The sequence below is a fragment of the Pangasianodon hypophthalmus genome, chromosome 21 (assembly GCF_027358585.1).
Source record: "Pangasianodon hypophthalmus isolate fPanHyp1 chromosome 21, fPanHyp1.pri, whole genome shotgun sequence".
NCBI classification, from domain to species: Eukaryota; Metazoa; Chordata; class Actinopteri; order Siluriformes; family Pangasiidae; genus Pangasianodon; species Pangasianodon hypophthalmus.
The window spans coordinates 6636539-6655895 of NC_069730.1; the positions used below are offsets into that span (position 1 = coordinate 6636539).

A 19357-nucleotide genomic window follows, 5' to 3' on the forward strand; every position below is an offset into this window, starting at 1 on the left:
CATAAGCTTCATTTGCAAATGAAAATCATAAGAACCTGCACATATTTTTGTGCATCCATGTCAACTATGTGTGCTAAAGGAGACTGGTGGCGTTACACGATGGGGAAAACCAATGGCATGTTTATTTAAGAAATATATGCCAGATGATGTTATGAGTGAAAAGAACAGAATGCAGAACTTATAGTGGAAGCCCAAGAATGAAGGAATAGTTTTGCCTTAAATATAGCAAATGAAGGAAACATTGCTACAAGAGCCCAGAAGAAAGCTCTGCCACATCCATGAATGTCTATTTCTGTGCCAGTCTGGCCTATAAAAAATGTTGTAATTGGTCCTCCCTGACTTGATCCCTAAAAATTTGTCTTTTTATGGTTTGGTCTTGTATATGAAAATATTCATCTTTTCTAAGATGGTGAAATGACACATTAAAAAGTTGCATTCTGTCTTGAATCTATACACCCATTTAATGTTGGCAAAAACATCATAAATGTTCTTGAGGTTACTACACCCTGTTATTAAGTCCTATTATTTAATGATGAAAAACTTTCTGTTTGTATGAACATCTACACTTGTAGCCAGAATCATTATGGAAGTCATGTTGGCCAATTATCACACCACAGTCGCACCACATGATTAAAACTCTCACACTTTCAGGATTCACCCTTGACTTATTTTAAATCATTCATAAACATATCCACAGGTGGACTTCTCAGGAATTTGAGATATATAGGCATGATACAAACATTGGCCATCGTAGCGGTCAAAGAGCAATTTGTCAGGGAAGCAAGTAGTATGATTTTATTTTCATCAGAGGTTTACTGGTCATACTGAAAAGGAAACTACTGTACAGGAAAATATCATTTATGGTTTCACCAGAGAGACTTCTGTTTTGTTTCAAAACCACTCATATTCTAGTATTATAAAGTTTTATACCAAGGCACTTTTTTTTTTTCCTAGGGATATTTTTGGCAGGCTGGTGAAAAGCTCAGTAATATTTCAGAAGCTGTATGGAAATGAACAGTGAATGCCCAGTTTCTCAATGGCTTTAGTTCTGGAAATTTATCCATCATTCATTACCTCTGCAGACAAAATTTGCAAATAGGGAGTTTAAAATATTGAACCAATCCAAACAGCTGACTCAGAACCATCTAGCTATTTTTTTTTAGAAACAAAACTAAAAAAAAATGGAAAAAGGCAAAGGTACAATATATGGCCAAAGGCATTTGGACACCTGACCATCAACACCTATACGAGCTTGTTGGATGTCCCAAACCATTCCAAAACCATGGGCATTAATATAGACTTGCCCACACACCAACCTCATCAAACCATGTCTCTATGGATCTCGCATCGTGCAAAGGGACACAGTCATGCTGGACCAGGACAGGACCTGCCCCAAACTGTTGCCACAAAGTTGGAAGCTTACAAATGGTTAAATTGTCTTTGCTGTAGCATTAACATTATCTTTCACTGAAACTCTGGGGCCCAAACCCAGAAAAAAAAATCCCCAGACCATTATCCCTCCTCCACTAAACTTTACTGTTGGCACTATGCATTCCAGTAGGTAGCGTTCTCCTGGCATCCACAAACCCGGATTCGTCCAACAGACTGCCAGATAGTGAAGCGTGATGTATCACTCCAGAGAACACATTTCCACTACTTCAGAGTCCAGTGACAGAGTGCTTTACACCACTCCAGCCGACACTTCACATAGTGATCTCAGGCATGTGTGCAGCTGCTAGGCCATGAAAACCCATTTTATGAGGCTCCTGACACACAGTTCAAAACAGGCAGTTTTGACCTCTCTAGTGAGCGATGCAAAAGAGGATAGGCGCTTAGGCACTCGGCAGCCCCAGTCTTTGAGTTTGTGTGGTCTGCAGCTTTATGGCTTCGCTGTTGTTGCTCCTAGACACTTCCGTTTCACAATAATAGCACATACAGTTGACCAGGGCAGAAATTTCACAAACTGACTTGTGGCAAAGGTGGCATTCTATGAGCTCTTCAGTATGACCCATTCTAGTGCCGATGTTATTTTTTGATTTTTGTTAGTAGTTGCGTAAAGTATCCTCTTCATATTGAAGCTGGTGAAATAAAAGGTGAACATCTGGCAAACATTCATTAATTTGTCTTTATCATGGACCTCGAGTCTATCTCTGGAACACTGGGCATGAGACTGAAGTACACCCTGAATGGGATGCCAGTCCCTTGTAGACCCTTTTCACCCATCCGTCAAACAGGTTGTAAGAAATGGTACAGGACTTATCACTTCACTTGAAAAGTACTATTTCGACATTGCACCTACACTAAGAGGAAGTCCTGATTAGAGGTAGTATAAATGCTATTTTGAACCTGAGTGTGTTTGAAAAATGCCATTGCAGAAGCATATTTTGAATGTCACACACCCTGTTGTGACATTTCACCCATGTTGGCGCAGATGCCTTCATTTCTGGCCACAAAAATAGCAGCTGGATGAGAACTGGAAAAAAAATTGGCATGACCGAATGAGAAACACAGCATCGTACCACAGAGTTCTGCGAATATGAAAATAGCCAGATGTCCTTTATAAGGGAGTTAAGTATGGATCGGATAAAGCAATACAAATGAAATCGATTCAGTTTCCGTCTACTCTTGATAAACTTCGCCGCCATTATTTTCTTCAACGTTACTGCTTGTATATTGGTAGTCCTGTGGTGGTCTCATTGATGGACAGGTTCAAGGGAAGCTGAAATCCAGCTAATTTTTGGCTTTTACAGAAGCGTAAGTATTGATACTGATTTGATATTGATCAAATTTGCTATTGTGATCACAAATGACATTACTTCAGAAACATCAGTATTCATCCATATTAACCAATCATTTAAACATGGCAAACAAATGGCATTATTTATACAGGTTAAAAACTATCCTGATTTATGAAAGATTTCCGAACATAGGAACATTGTTAACATATTACAGAGGATGAACTCACTGCAAGACCTTGCTTGGCAGTACAGACAGCATCCTGAGTTAGCACTGGTGTCCAGCCAAATAGTCAATGCAGTAACATGTAGTTCAATGAGCACTTTCAGTGTGCCTCAGGCTTGCCAAATGGAGTATTTTTGCCATTATCTGATGAGCTGCAGTCAATAGCCCTCCTGCTAGACACAAGACAAAGTGCTGTGACAGGTGATGCACCTTTACCTCTAAAGACTGCATGCCATCTTGACAAAATTGCTATCCGTCATCAGCGAAACTGCTTTCGCACACCTCTAAGAGGTATGCAGTTGGATCCTAACACAGGACACGTAACTTCGTTCAAGTGTCCCATTTCTTGCGTCATATAGCTCCATTTTACTCTTGACTGTCAGTTGGAAGAATGACATGGAAGTCAGGAGCCTTTAGAGACTAAAAAAAATGTCAGCACTAAAAGAAAAGCAGCACACAAGAATGCATCGTCCCTTGTGGAAATACACAACTATGAGAGATCATGACTGCTGGATTATTTTAGGTCTCTGCTCTGGGAATTGTCCCCTTAGTAGTAGGTTGCTACATTTTTTTTCTGTTCAACGAAAAGCAGCTCAATCCATGTATTCTATATATAGTCAGGTATGACAAACTCCTCTTTGCATATATGAACAAGTGTGCATTCTTCATTTTACATAATAGTTCATGGAATAATAAGTTCAAACAATGTTCACAATGTTTATGGGAGGTCTGATTAAATCTGATGTCATGTTAACACTGAGTTTGATTCAAAGTGTACAATGAAATTCTTATTTTGCATTTTGTGCAATATCTTGTGCATCTTGTGCAGTCATAAAAACAGAAATATATATATATATATACATATATATAACAGTCTAAAAAATACAATAAAATGGACTCTTTATGTATTCATATTTACATGTGTTAAGGTACTATGCAATTTAAGGTAATACACACTCATCATGTCATATGAAATGATATAAGGTGGTGTAAGCTATGCATGTCTGTCACATCATTAGTGCATGCTTTCAGGCAGTAAAAACATCACGCACGCGCCGCGTCACTCACCGTGGTTGAAGACTGGTGTCCTAAACCGGCCATTGAGGGACGAATTCTCCATTTCTGCCAACGTGTTTTTTTGTTTTTTTTTGGTTACTTTCCACGTGTGCAGGCTTGGAACAATATTCCAGTGCTATAAAGTACCCCGACGTTCCCGTCCTTGGTATCGTCCACACTGCACGCCTCTACAGTACACTGTGCGCGCCTCGCGCTGCTGAGTGACTGCGCGTGACTCGACGGAGCGCTTTAAACGCAGCGCCGCGCGCTATTGGTGGAGACGAGCAGCGTCACGCGCCACGGCGGGGATAAAAACAAGCGCACGTGCACGCGCAGCGTGAACACGCGTCAGGCCCTGCAGAAGCACGTCAGTCTGTCTCCTTTAAAGATGAAGTGTAGATTTATTATTCCCCATCATTTTTTTTAACATCATTATTGAGTCAGGAGAGAAAAAAAACCTGTATATTATGATGTTGCTGATTTGCATGTGAGTCTCCCTGACATTCCTGTAATATTATTTCACAGTGTAAATCAGGGCGAATCTTTTGCAGTCAGGAATCCATTTCACTGTGAAATAAATTTCATGGACTTCCTGTGGACATAATCTAACCATTCAAATATTAGGCTCATTATTTATTCATTCGTACATCTCCAGTAAGGGGGCTCAGGGGCTTAGTGGTTAGCACTGTTGACTCAAATGTTTGGGGTTGGGGGTTCGATCTTGACGTGTTGTAGGCTGATTGGCATTTCCAAATTGTGTGATTGTGCCCTGCGATGGGGTGGCAGCCTGTCCAGGGTGTCCCCTGCCTTGTGCCCTGAGTCTCCTGGGATAGGCTCCAGGCTCGCCTGCAACCCTGTGTAGGATAAGAGGTACTCAGAACAGATGTATGGACATCTCCAGTAAACACTTTATCCTGGTCAGGGTCACAGTGGATCCAGAGCCTATCCCAGTAACACTGGGTGCAAGGTGGGAGAATTTGCTAGTCCACCACAGGGCACTGCGCACACACATTTACATACTCATTCACATCCAGGGGCAATTTAGTATAGCCTTTGACAGTGGGAGGAACGCAGGAGTAACATGCTAACAACAAGTAACCCCCCCCCCAATCTCCCTTAACATACAACAACTACCAACCAGGAGGGGTGAAGGCTATCACTTGCTTCCACTGAGACACGTGAAAACAGAGCTAACTGCATCTTTTATAACTGTTGTTCACGTTGCATGCATAACACAGGGGGAGCGTAACACACATGGAGGCAGGAGCTATCTACCCTCTTCTGCATACATGAGCTCACAGGTGCCCATGTTTTGGCTAGTGTCACTGTGATTGACAGGGGAGAGATGCTAACCCTTCTACCCAGAGAGCATGCCAGTTTTGCTCTCCTGGACTTCTGGCCACAGATGTTGGTGACATTGTCAGGATTCAAACTCTCAATCTTCAGACATTAGGGCTTTTCTGTTTTGGTTTTCAATTATTGAAGTTTGGATGAAACCTATTCAGGTCAAGTCAAATAGGTTAATACTTTTTTGGCAAATGACCCCAAATGGACATTATGAATTTTCTGCGACCCCAAGCCTTGACCACCCTACAATTCATTTTTTTTTATTTCAGATTTATAATGTAGGACTGCTGTAACATTTGAACATTTTATTATGTATGTAACATACATATGTGCAATGTAAGTGACTAAAAAAACAAAGGAAAGTCCTTGCTATCTATAATAATAACTGGATAGTACATCAGAGCCAAAACACCCCTGTCCATCAGGTTTCCAAGTTGAACTGTAAAATGCTTAGCGAATTTATGCACAGTGACGTTAAACACACTGACAAGCTCTGTCTCTCTTAAAATCTCCACTGGCATCGTGATTATTAGTAGTTACCAGGAAGAAGATAAGAATCAGGAATTCCTTCTGCTATTCTTCACCAGACCAGTTGTTCATGTGTCACAGTGCAAAGACGCACGGTGCTCCACTGTCTAAGCAGGGAATGGCCAACTGGGTTACAGAGGTCACCACCATGGCGTTCAAATGGCCTGGACATCCAGCCCCTACAGTGATGTGCCATTCCATGATGAATGTTACTGAGAGGCATGCTGCTCCAGATCTGCGCTGTAGCTACCTGGGCATCACTGTGCACCTTTTCCAGATTCTGCAAGGTTCCTACATCCTTGCCTCTGGTGTGAGCATGGCGATCATTACTGAACACTTTCCCAGTTGGACACTGGAGAGTCAGTTCTTCATGCCCTTGTGGTCAGGTGTATCCACGTTATACATGGCCCATGTCTGGTAGAAGGGGTGAAATAGAACCCAATAGGCACTTCTTTCAGGGTTTCAGGAAAGAAGTGACATAGTGTGAAGGTATTTCTTGCAAATACTGCATCAAGAATTTTTTTAAAAAGTCAGTAAGGCATCAGTATCAGTCACTGCAATACAAGGACTCATTACAGTACTTTTGTTCAGTTGTTCCTGATGAACTGACTAAAACTAGCCTGAGCCTTGATATATAATTACATGCTTAGGTTTATGTTATATATTTATCTGTCATTGTTGTATAAATCTTCTTGTTGTGTAAGTTGTGCGTATGCTGAACCTTTCCCCCGAGATTCTCTCCTCTTGTGTTCAATGAATCCTGTTCAAGCTTGCTCAGTCAAATGTCAATGATCATTAGCTATTTTTACAAGTAATTATGTACAGTACTGGTGTGATGAATCTCCTGAGGGAAAGTATTGGTTCAGTGAACAGCTAACTCTAGCTAGCTAGTTTGTTGTTTGCGTGTTGTGTATGAGTGAAGAAACAATCTTTGCAGACTGCTAAGTGCCACTTGCTTGTTAAATAGTATATTATTATCATGTTCAGTTGGCTAATTTATAATATAACACACTTCTTGCCTGTACGGATAAAGTATCTTTAGTTCAGACTACATGTAGTGGTTTTTAGGAGTTTGTAATAAATGCACTTTTATATGACCTTCATTATTGTTTTTTTTAGTTTACGGTATGAAGCTTAAGGGTATAGTGATATCTTTTATCCTATCATTTTATAAAACTTTAACTATTGTGATGTGAACTCAGCTGAGTTTGTCATATTTCATTATGTTAATTGAGAAAAAACAAAACATGAACACAGCATTAACTGTTCAGGAGCGGCAGTTTTATTCCAGCTGCAATCAAATATAATCGACTCCTTGGATTCTCAATTTTCATGGCCAGAATTTTAAAGTGCAGAATATGTTTTTTTTTTTTTTCACAGCTTGTGTACAACTATTAAATTAAAAGAAAAAAAAAACAGTCATAAAACTAAATAGCAAACTGGACAATGAATATATGGAAAATACAGCATAAATATAGAAAGCAACAGGAAGTCTCATCTCAACAGATCAGCAATGACAGAAAATCAAATCGATCGGGCTTACAATTACTTTACAAACAAACAAACAAAAAAAACATTTCAAAATGCTCTACGATTCGTTGGCAAGGCTAGCTTAAAACAAAGGCACAGCAATATTCAGAGGTAAAACGATCCTTTGCAAAGAAGGACTGCTGCAGCATTCGCACATAAAAGCTCACAGTCATCATGCTTGACATAAAGGTGGAAACACATCCAGGTTACATGCCCATACACTTTTCACATGGATCAAAATGTACACTTTGCTGTATATACTGTGTATTGTTGAAGAGCCAAGCGTGCACATTGGGATTTTCACTGTACTTTAAGTGGAATACTAACATCAGTAATAACTTGTTTTTTTTTCCTCAGTAATGATGCCCTGAGCTAGACTATCAAGGTTCAATACTAGACTAGGACATTAAGTGCTTTCAATGGAGGTGAAGCAGCATTCAGTGAAAATGACATTGTATGATTAAGCAGTCGTTACAAAACATCTTTCACAAAGGATCTTTCTTTAGGCAGCAGAGAGCCCATGGGCTCCAAACCCCTGTGTATCAAACTTGGAAGAAACGCTTACAGTTTAAGTACTGAAATACCATGGAGATGTATTAAAACAGCCACAGAATTTACCCAGAAATGTATGTTTACGATTATTTAATTTTTTTCCCTCTTGCACTATTGCATATTCTACAATATTTTACATGTAGTGTGAGTATTTTGACACACTCCGGCTTATTACAATGTGATGCCAAGTCCCATCTAGGGAATATATGGCTTTTGTAGGTTTCAGCAAAAATAAGTATATAGAATATAATCAATTAACTTAAAAATATAGCTGGCCTACAATCTCCCCTCACGTGACACAACATACAGTAACGCATTAAGGAGAATGACAGAAAGTGTAAAGAGATTTCTCGCTGTCTTAAACGCACATGAACATAATGAGTCTTATGTACAGTAGATGCCTCACATATGGACAATATATACACACATCTCTTGCAAGTTCTCTCAGACTTATTTGCTACTGAGAATAAATGTTTCCCAGGACTAACGTTTTTACAAAAAGACTATCAGTGTCTTGCATTCATATAAGAATCAGAACATGATCCATTTGTTTGTAACCATTAGGAAAGGAAAAAAAGGCGCCCACTTTCTTTTGATCGCCATTTCCATATTTAGTGCAAATTAAATCAGTGGAAAATCTATACAAAATTTTTCAGTGGTTCTGTACATAAAAGATTTCTTTTTTTCATCTCTTGGCCTGTGACTGCTATCTGTACACAGTCCTCCGCTGTGTTTACTTCCAGAAAAACAGCATTTTCTGTGTTAGAAGAATAGCCAAATTTGTGGAGGAACCCTCATGCAGCCAAGGCACCATGCAGCCGATCCCCAACAGGCCGGGGGGAAAAAGAGAAACAAGGAAAATTGCTGGGTCTGACCACATAGACATATTTACATGCTGCAAGTTCTGTAAACAGGACGTCTCCCATAGGGAGTTTCACACGCTAGTGAGACGCAGGCAAACATCATTGAGGTGGCAATGGACTAAAACCACAAGAGTGTTGTTGAACAGATTTCCTTTCTTTTCATCTTTTTATGCCGACCTCATTCTTACACCAGAGTTTGCATGGAACAAGATGATAGTGAACCTGCCGTTTTCTCAGCTGAACACTGTTTCTGCACCTGATTGTGAGAGACCAAATGTTACAGTGTGTAATACTACTATCTAAATAAAGTAGATGCAAGTGTGAGCAAATAAAACACTCACAAAAGCCAGAAATAATAATAAAAAAAAAACCTGGACACCTATAGAAAGACCTATAAGACACACACAATCCTGTTCTGCATGGAAAGAAAGTCTCTCAGTCGTTCATTTCAACCCACAGCTCAATAAAAATATGGCAATGTCATAAGTGTATACAAAATAATGTCTGTACAATATCTAAAACATGTACAATATGTAATCTAATTAGGTATATACACTATGTTTTGGGCTTGGGTATATTTTAAGGGTCTCACTTTAAGGGTGTATATGGTGTAATGTACCAAAAGAAGAGTGTACCTTGTTTTATACCAGGGGTGTCAGACGTATGGATGGGTTTGACCCTAATGTGGCCCACCAAATGAATTTAGAAATCATCCTGTGGACTGTAATTGAATGAAAAAAGTTTAAAAAAAAAAAAAAAAAAAAAAAAAAAGAGCTAGTCTTTGTTATTTTACTAGGGAGCAAAACACTGCGATAAAATCAGGGCCATAAATTTAGCTACTGTCAAAATGTGCTAATGATATGTACTTCTTCATTAGCAAGCTAAAAATGACACTGGAACCATGACTCTTTCCAAATAAAGTCATTTAGGGGTTTCATAGAAATGATGGTGAATACTTATGCAATCACATGTTTTCATCTAGTTTAAAAAAAATAAAAATAAAAAAAAAATAAAAATTTTAAACCTATACTGATACTCCTCGCCCCCCAAAAAGGGAAAATATATCAAGGGGGTAAATACTTATGCAAGGCACAGTATGGTAAAACTATCATTTGGAAAATTTGGAGGGGGTAATGAATTGCCATCTGTTTATCTATTTTGCATGTGAAATATGTTTCATCCTTTTGTGTATTCAGAATGTACCATCCACAGAAATACAGATAAACGAACACATTTAGGAGGAGTTGTTGATGTGTTGTTGGTCCACTCGGATCTGGACTAAGTATAATGTGGCCCGTTACTTAAAATGAGTTTGACACCCCTGTGGTAGACAAAACATTGTCAAAGCTACATGGATTGAAAGACAAAACTAAAGGAAGCATTTTGTACACACTCATTCATCTCAAAGGAGTCCATTTCGTCTCGTATTCACTGCCAAACAACAAGCAGGGCAGAAGAACAGACTATTTACAAACATGCACTACTTTCTTGTTTGACTTACAGAACACGGTGCTCTAGAACTCTAGAAAATGGGTCCTTTTTACACAGTTTGAATGAAATGTAGATGGACACACCATTTTATAACTGGCTGTGACATCAATAATTCAGCTAAAACGTGTATACTGGATGTCAATAACTCTGATGAGACATTGAAGAAGTGGAGTAGAGGAATGATGCCCTGGATTTCAGGAGGAAGGAAAATGAATTCTTCCACGTTGTTTTCAAAACCCACTGAATCTGCATTGACTGTGCTCCAAATCCTACTGTGGACCTCCAGTTATGGAGAGAACTTCACTGAATGCCAGTCCAATAGCTTGGAATGGCACCAATGCCCAAGTCGAAGCACCCCTCATCCAGCAGGTTTTTCGCAACGTTTGGAATGAACACCATGAGATCAGATCCTGATTGGCTACTCGGGCTGCTCTTGATGAGTGGGCAGCTTGTTCTCATCAGGTGGATGCTTCTGCCAGAAGTCTAGATGGACCTGCTCCAGCTCTGACACCAGCGGGAAGCGCATGTTCAAGTGCATCTTTAGCTTCTCAAGCCATTCTTCCAGCTTTGCAAAAGCAGGCCTGTGAGAGAAATTAGACACATTCAAGTCATTAGCACAGACAATAAGATTCAGACCTTGCAAAAGAAAAGTATTAAAATACAAACATAAACACACGGTTCTTGCCGTTTCCTAATTTAAAAATCCTACCTTTTCAACTCGTTTTTCCAAATTTTTAAACTTTTTTTATTTTATATTTTCAAATTTTATATTTTCAGGTTTTTTTCTTGCTATTTTTTGACGGTCATGAACTGTATCATGACAAAGGGAAAACATAAAAATGTGAAAATGCTTTATGAAGTCTATATCACTTTGACAACTCAATATCTACAGAATTTCCACCAACACAATGTTGAATTCTCAATTCTGATTGGCTGGAAAGCGTTGATTAATTTTCAATAACAGCAGCTCTGATGATAGTTCTGGCTATAATATGTTATTGTTTCTATAGTAAGAGCTACTTCACAGGGACTTACTTACATTACATTATCTAAGACTAATAATGAAAAAAACATAAAAAATTTGTTTATAATTGTGTATTAAAAATGTATAATTGTAGAGATGTGTAAGGAGAGATTTATTTAACATTTACTGAAGGAGTCACCACTGTCACTGTAACAGTAAGTAAGTTTTCTGCCATAGGAGAGTCTCCAGGACAGAGGATTTTCTGGTTTCTGTTTGCTTTTGATTTCTTAGTAACATGACAATCTGGATTTTGTCAGGCTGTTAAGGGAACAACTGTTTGTAGGTGTTAGAACTTAAGTCACAACAGGAACTAACTTATTTCGTTGACATTCCACATCATTAAATGAAACTATAAACTGATAAAATGTATGATGTGTCCTTTACTTAATTAACAAATGTAATTGTTGGCAAATTATTTTGGTATTAAGAGGAATAAAACACAACAAGGTGTTTTATTATGGGAAAATAAAAAATTTTGCGAGGTATCAGTAGCACCGGTGCATCACACCATCCTATCATTGAGTATTTTCCTATAACAGCATGCACCATCATGGTTTATTCCTTACTTACAAAAGTTAGCTTTTAAATTCCATAGTTTTCCCAACTTTCTAATCTACACAAGAAAGGTGATATCCATGACATGTATATGCATTTTGTTCACTTCTAATTACTAGTACTTGTTTATTAAAGCAAAAAGAAATGGCGACCATGTGCAGCGGTATGTCTTTAGACACCTTGCATTATCACCGTTAGGCTTGAGCAAGAGTAAACTTGGGAAAACCACTAGTCTCATTTCAGCTTAAGAGAAGAAAAGTAGGCTAAAAAATACAGTGATGCTGAATATATTAGCAGACCCGCACCGTTTCTCAGGATCCAGGTCACAGCACAAGACAGCCAGGGGGAAGAAAGAGCGGGGGCAATCCGGAGGGTAATAGTGCTCCAGGAATCCATTCACATTGAGGCCAAAGTCTGTGGCTCGGGGTAAGTAATCTGGATCTGCATTGACTCGGCCAATAATCTGTGAAAGAATCATGAAATCTTCATTTAGGAGGCTTACTCAACTCTTGTTGAGGTTTTTTTGAGGATAAAACCGAAAACCTAAATTTTATAATCTTTACCAAAACAAGGAAAATAAATTTTACAATTGAGATGGTCAATTGAACATGCATTGCTAATTAATGAACAGAGCATAAGGCATAAATCACACTAGACTGTAAATGCTGCTTTCCTTTGAGCTTAAGAAGCAGTTCAGTAATGGCAACATGGTTGTTAAGATCCTTTTTAAAGTGAAGCTGAAGAAGGCGGTAATGGTTATCATGCTGGGTTCCCTGTTAAAAACAACTGACTGAGATCCCGTGAGGAGAAAGAGGGGATAGTTCAAACATCTAACAGCAAGCCGAGCCAATAATTATTCCCTCAGATCACTCACCTCGCACAGCATGATGCCGAAGGAAAAGATGTCCACCTTCTCATCGTAGCTCTTTCCTGCAGGCAAGAACAGCCAAAACAAACACCAAGGCATTAGACAGGAAGTAAAATCAGCTACAGTACATCTCATTCACCATTTCTTTGTATTTTTGTAATATTAGATAAAACACAAGATAAAACTAGAACCTTAAGATATAAGATGAAAGGATTTCTAAACCCTATGAAACATACGCAGTTCAACAAATAAATATGTTAAGATGTGAGATGAAATATATAAGGTACTTCCTTATTGTTTTATAAAAAATAAATCCAAAAAAAGAAAGACAAAGAGACAGTAGGACTGACCATGAATCATTTCTGGAGCCATCCAGTAAGGGTTGCCTACAACCGTGTATCTCTTCCTCCTGTCTGGTTTCTTCACACCCTGGATCTTCCCCAGTTTGTCCTGGTTCTTGTCTTCTACCATTAGGCGAGCGAGCCCAAAGTCTGCTACCACAACACTGTTGTTCTGAAAACGGAAAGATGCTTTATTACAGAAACTGAGATACTTGTAAAAGAGAAAGACATTTAAATTCAGGAAACATGTAATTTGCAGAAATTTCACATAGTATAATATGCCAAAACTCGACACATATTTGTATATTTGATGGCAAAATTCCACATTCGAATGTTTAAGATGCCTATAGAAATACGTTTCACAAACTTTTTGGCCAAATGAGTCTTGCTGTTTGATGTAGGAAAAGGGGCGTGTCAGTAGAGGTCTGTCACAAAGCGAATGCGGTTCACGAAGCGATTCACACTGTTCACCAAGGCCACCAGAATCCAGTCTAAGACCAGACTCTTGAAAAGTCAAGAAAAAAAACTCAAGAAAAGTCTAAAGACTCAGCTGCTCAGATTGCCACTGAATGTCTTGTTCATGGGTGTATTATCTGTCTTGGTTTGTTCTCTTTTATCATGATCTTCTGTTTAGATAATCAGTGACCCTTGTCACTTATAGTAACCTATAATATTCATTTATACTTTGAGATATAACGAATAAAACATGATAGTGCATGCCGTTGTAGGAAAATAATCAATGAAAGGGTGGTCTGATGTGGCCCGACATCCCAAAGTGTTTATTTCCTTGTACCACAAAAAATTGACAACAATTATAATTCTTATTTATTAAAGCACTCTTTTTATATGTTTATGGCTACACTTTGATGTGGAACATCTGAGAAACAAGTTAATCCCTGTTATGACTTCTGTTATAACAGGTATAAATAGTTGTTCCCTCCCCAGGCTCTCTTTTTTTCCCCCTCTCTAGAAGGTAATTGGACAAAAACCCTGGCTCGTCACGTTATCAAGAAACAGCAAAGCCCTCCATCTGTGCACATATTTCTAGTCTAATGGTAGAAACTTCGTTTGGCAGCCTGTATGTCACTATCAGCACTTAATTTTATTCTGATTCACTTGTAAATCGCTTCTAATAAAAGAAAAAAAATGAATAAACATAAATTCAAACATATCTGCTTTGGAATCAACCTCCTTCATTCCCTTCCTCCAAAGTTGAAAATATTACATTCCGATTCAGAACATGGATTTAAACTCAGATATCTAGCACAGCTCAGAAATCTAGCACAGCACAAATAAAAACCAGTATGAACAAAAGCCAAATTCCTGGGACCCTTTACCGAATTTCAGCTGATTTAACTGCGCCGAGTGTGCACATCTGGTTTGTGTACTCACCTCTCTGACCAAACAGTTGTGAGAGTTGAGATCACGGTGGATGATGTTCATGGAATGTAGGTAGGCCTGGGAAATGGTAAGGGGGAAAAACAGTCACATATTGTTCAATAAACAACCAACAATTTCTGATAGTGTCCAGCTCCCACTGGTTATATATGCTTCTGTGATCCAGAAATCTATAAGAAGTATAATAGTTTGCCAAATAAGAGAAAGGCTTGAACTTTATTTAACCATCATCTTCTCAAAAATAAGGATTGGATTCTGCTTTTGTATGTCAGATGAATAAATGTAAAGGTAATGTGACTTCTATCTGATTATTTTTTTTCTTAGTCTGGCCACAAGATGGCAGTGTGGGCAGAAATACAGACGTCAGTCATTCATAACAGTTGCCTTGAAGACTGCGTATAACGCAAGAGCATAACGTGTAATTTTTTGGATATTGATTATAAAACTGTATATTATATAATATAAAATAATATATTATAGTCATGTGATCTCACACTTACCATTCCAGATGCAATATCCTTGGCAAAGCTCACTCTCTGGTTCCAGGGAAAATTACTGTCCTGTACATGTGAGAGACACAGGTGGCTAAGAGTCCAGCATCAATAAATAATTACTAGATTTCTCAAACAAGATAGCTCTACATAAATCTTCTCAAATACATATATGGTTGAGACTAGAAGTGTGCATCAGGACTGGAATCTTGCAAGACGCAACAGATGTGTAATGCGAGCGCAAGGTTTTTAGTTTGAGTGCGAGTGAGCAGTCAGATATGAAGCTTGTGGGACAAACAAAGACCATAAACATTGACATACAGCTTTCATTCATTCATCCTTAGTATCTGCCTGGTCAGGGTCCCAGGGGTTTAAATTAGACTACTAATTTGTTTGTTTGGGAAATGGAACCAACTAAATTCATTAGAAAATATTGTGGGCAATATATATATATATATATATATATATATATATGTATTTTTTTAGTCAATTGAGCAACACTGCCAGTTTTTAATAAATGATTAAATAAAACCGGTTCCTGGAAGTGAACATTTGGACCTTATTGTATAGCATGCACATGTTTTACACACACACACACACACACACACACACCATTTTCTTAATGATGTCCCTGAGGGTGCCTCCTTTGATGTACTCGGCGATGAAGTTCAGCCGCTTGTCTTTGTAGAGGACCCCGATGAACTTGAGGACGTTGGGGTGCTCCAGGCATCTCATTACTTTTACCTAAAACCAAATTAAAATCCGTTTATCTGAGACGTCTAAAAGAACTTCTATACGGAGCTTATCAAAAGAGGTAAATGGACTGAATACTAAAACGGCATGAAATATATTCATATTGCTGTGCATGCTATATAATTCCACATACAAAAGAGTTTTGACTTTGTAATTTTTGTAGATTATTGTACTAGGATGCTAAACGTATTTCATACAATTGTGTATTCAATATTCACACTGCCTTCATAATTGAAAAGAATACTGAGATTATTTATATTAATCATTAATTTCTTGCAAATTAGAATTTCAGAAGAAAATGTCATGTACAAATTTGGGAAACTAAAATATAAATAATTTATAAACAATATAAGTATATATTTTTTTAATTTCTTGCCCTTGAATGAGAAATTTTTTCCAAATTAACTTTCTTCAATACGTCTGGAAGCCTGGACTATTTTCCAAACCATAGCAATGACTGCAGGCTACTCAAGACCTTTCAAACTTTTACTGATTTTGTTTTAAGGACTGCTGTATTCACCCAACTTATAACTGTATAAATGTTGCAGAAATGAAAACAAAAGTAATGCAATATTTGGATGATGGTGGTGTAAATTACTTACCTCCTTAAGGAAGGTCCGCTGGGTCTCATCGTCAAAGCGAATGAGCTCCTTCATGACCATCACCTCACCTGTCTCCCTGTGGGTCACCTGATCACACACACACACACAAACACAAACAGCGAGATCTTTAGCAAAGCTGAAAGTATGACATATAGAGCTGGAACTTAACATTATAGCTGATTAATTTGTGTGTGTCTGCCAGTATGTGTGTGTCTCTGTCTGGCCATGTGTGTGTCTGTATGTCTGTCTGTGTCTGTGTGTTACTCAGATTTCTAAAGATTGAGCAAATGGAATTATTGGTTATTTCCATGAACTGATGACAAAGGAGCATCCTTAAGAGATGATGTAATCAAAACTACCCAGCAAAACACACAGTCATTCAGAAACTGCCCTGGCTTTGTCATTATTTATTATAAAGAAACCTATTTTCATTGCAATTTCTCTCACCTTTCTTGTTGCTTTGTCAGTATCATATACAATGACTATTCACATGAAAAACTACAAAGACACATAATGGATTTATAAATATAAATGCTCTTTTTTACTCTTTTTTGAACAGAATTACAGAGGACTATTGTTTATGCTGAATGTTGCACCTACCAATGGGTAGGTGTAAGTTTTAAGTTATAATGTAAGGCTGTTGAAACCATGTCACATATAACACCGAGTTCATAAACTTGAATGTAGTGGCCACTTATATTCAAACTAAGCTATGATAAAGCTTATGTTCTGCTGGTGCAACTGGCTGCACGAAAGGGTATCCACCTCAGCAGCTTTTTCTGGCTTTTATTCTATACTGGTTTTACATTTCCTTTTTTCTTTTATAATTTTTTAACAAATTGAACATTTGCATAAAACCAGGTAGACAGAAACTCATCCACCTACTTTTACATTTTTGTCTCACTTCTGCCACCTCCTGGCAATGTTCAGTAAAACTCTCCTCCATTTATAGGCAGTCAACCTTTCATTATCCTATTTGCATTACATTTTTATTCTTGGGAAATAAACAACACAGCTGTGTTTCTGATCAGGCAGACCTCTTCTGTTCATTTGATTACGAGGAAAGAGCAGCTCTGGCTTCCGTTAATAGATACACCAAGCCCAGTGCTGTTATGCAAAGTGTGTGAGTGTGTGTACCTTAATAGCCTGACCGTAGCAGCCCTTTCCTAGCACTTCTCCATGGATAAGATCAGATGGCCGGAAGATTCTGTGTGTGCGGTTTGTCGTGACACGAAGAGACTCGGAGCGTCCAATATCCTTCCTCAGAGACATAGGGGACGCAGCATTACTGGAGCATGGTGACTTATCAATACTGAAGCTACGCCTGGACACAGAGGGGGGACATGAGGAAATGAGTTAATTCATCATATTCAGATTCACATTCACATGTTGTTAGTTAGAAGGAATGCATCCTAATGCAAGTGAAGTAAGAGTAAAGGGTAAAGTGAGCTGGACTGACGTGATCATGCGGGAGCGCAGGTTGTTGATGTCATGATTCGGTGGCTGTGTGATTGGTGGGACCGGGCTGTGTCTTTCAGGAAGTGGGCTCGGGCCGTCCACTTGATCCTCAAACGAGCTGCTGGGGTTGTCAGAGTCGAGGGGGTCATGCTCGATGGTGAGCTGCAGGAGTCGACTGGTCTCTTGGATGAGCAAATCAATCTAGACCACAAGGGGGAGACAGATGTTCAGCAATAAAGTTATTCATCTCGGTACATACTCAGTATGTACACACACACAGACACTCACAGACACACAAACACCTATCAGGAGGATAGACTATGTATTTTTCCATGCACTTGTTTTTCAATACCTCATCAACTGGAACATTGCGGATGGGGGTGCCATTGATCTCCAGGATGCGGTCACCAACATGTATGGAGTTCTTCACATCTGGACTGATGCAATCGGAATCCACCCTTAACACACACACATTTGTGTTACTATCCTTGGAAGGGCCTTCCATTGACATAATTATTAATGAAGCTAACTAACGCTATGCATACACCTAAGCCTAACCTTAACCTCAGTAACAAAAAGTAATTGTTTTCTTTTAGTTTTTTTGCAGTAGTAGACTAGTTACAATATTTATCACATTATCATAATTCTGCATATAAGCATATAACCTGTGTCAGTCAAATGACAGAAACTGACTGAAAGGACTAATTTTATTTGTACTGATTAGAGATAAAGGTCCTTATTCTAAATCATAATATATTCAAACTGTATTTAATGTCAAATAAATTATAGAGTGCTTCCTGCAATTCATTACTATAAAGCCATTTTTTTTGTTTAGCCCTTAAGCACACACACTTACTGGGACACGCGGACTGTGTGGTTGTAGTCAGTACTGTAGCCGTTTGGGCTGCTTCCCGGATCGATGGAAAGAGAGAAGCCGCGCTTTCCATCTGTGGAGGCTGGAATAGACACCAGCGTTACTGTGTGAGGGATTCGCGAGCATGGAGAGTCAGGCAGGGTCGCCGGGGTCACGATCGTCTCATAATAACAGTGTCCACTAGAAGAAGACACAAAAAAGCTTAATCAGTGACATGGATATGTACAGTACTGCACCCTATTATTGTTTTTGTACAAATTTTGTTATAGATGTTTATTTTATGACTTTACTGAGTCAGTACAAAAACATTTTATATTTCCAAATATTATTTTTCCAACAAAAAAATTAAAGGTTACAGAAAAAGAGTTGTCACACCAAATAATGCATATGTTTAGTTCATTATTGTTTACTGCACTTTATAGTATTAAAATGTAGAAACATTTTATTTCATTATTTTTTGAGGCCTCGTTGCTTTACATGTCTTTGCATGTGCCTATGAATTTTGCACAGTGCTGTATGTATGGATAGATGGATGGAAGCAAAATTCTTGAAATCTAAAACCCAATGTCATGTTCTTTAACATCAGATAACATTTTTTTAACGTTGCATAGGCTGGAGCATTTTTAAAACTTTGAAAACTTTGAATATTCTTTGAATATATATTG

At 38.4% G+C, this 19357-nt stretch overlaps 2 protein-coding genes across 4 annotated transcripts in view; both read right to left on the reverse strand.

Annotated features, from left to right (window-relative positions):
• septin4b (septin 4b) overlaps positions 1-4246 on the reverse strand; it is a 67912-nt gene extending 63666 nt beyond the window's left edge. The window contains exon 1 of the mRNA XM_034314793.2: positions 4030-4246. Within this exon, the coding sequence (XP_034170684.2) occupies positions 4030-4062 (33 nt within the window). The 5' untranslated portion in view covers positions 4063-4246. The remainder of the gene's footprint in view (positions 1-4029) is intronic.
• Positions 4247-7151: 2905 nt separating this feature from the next.
• limk1a (LIM domain kinase 1a) overlaps positions 7152-19357 on the reverse strand; it is a 56064-nt gene continuing 43858 nt past the window's right edge. For all 3 annotated transcript variants that reach the window (XM_026940873.3, XM_026940874.3, XM_026940876.3), the window contains 12 exons: positions 18675-18872; positions 18171-18276; positions 17820-18019; positions 17498-17684; positions 16361-16447; positions 15618-15749; positions 15015-15074; positions 14509-14574; positions 13126-13288; positions 12782-12837; positions 12213-12370; positions 7152-10909 (listed from right to left, as the gene is read on the reverse strand). In XM_026940873.3, the coding sequence (XP_026796674.2) occupies positions 10747-10909; positions 12213-12370; positions 12782-12837; positions 13126-13288; positions 14509-14574; positions 15015-15074; positions 15618-15749; positions 16361-16447; positions 17498-17684; positions 17820-18019; positions 18171-18276; positions 18675-18872 (1576 nt within the window). In that variant the 3' untranslated portion in view covers positions 7152-10746. The remainder of the gene's footprint in view (positions 10910-12212; positions 12371-12781; positions 12838-13125; positions 13289-14508; positions 14575-15014; positions 15075-15617; positions 15750-16360; positions 16448-17497; positions 17685-17819; positions 18020-18170; positions 18277-18674; positions 18873-19357) is intronic.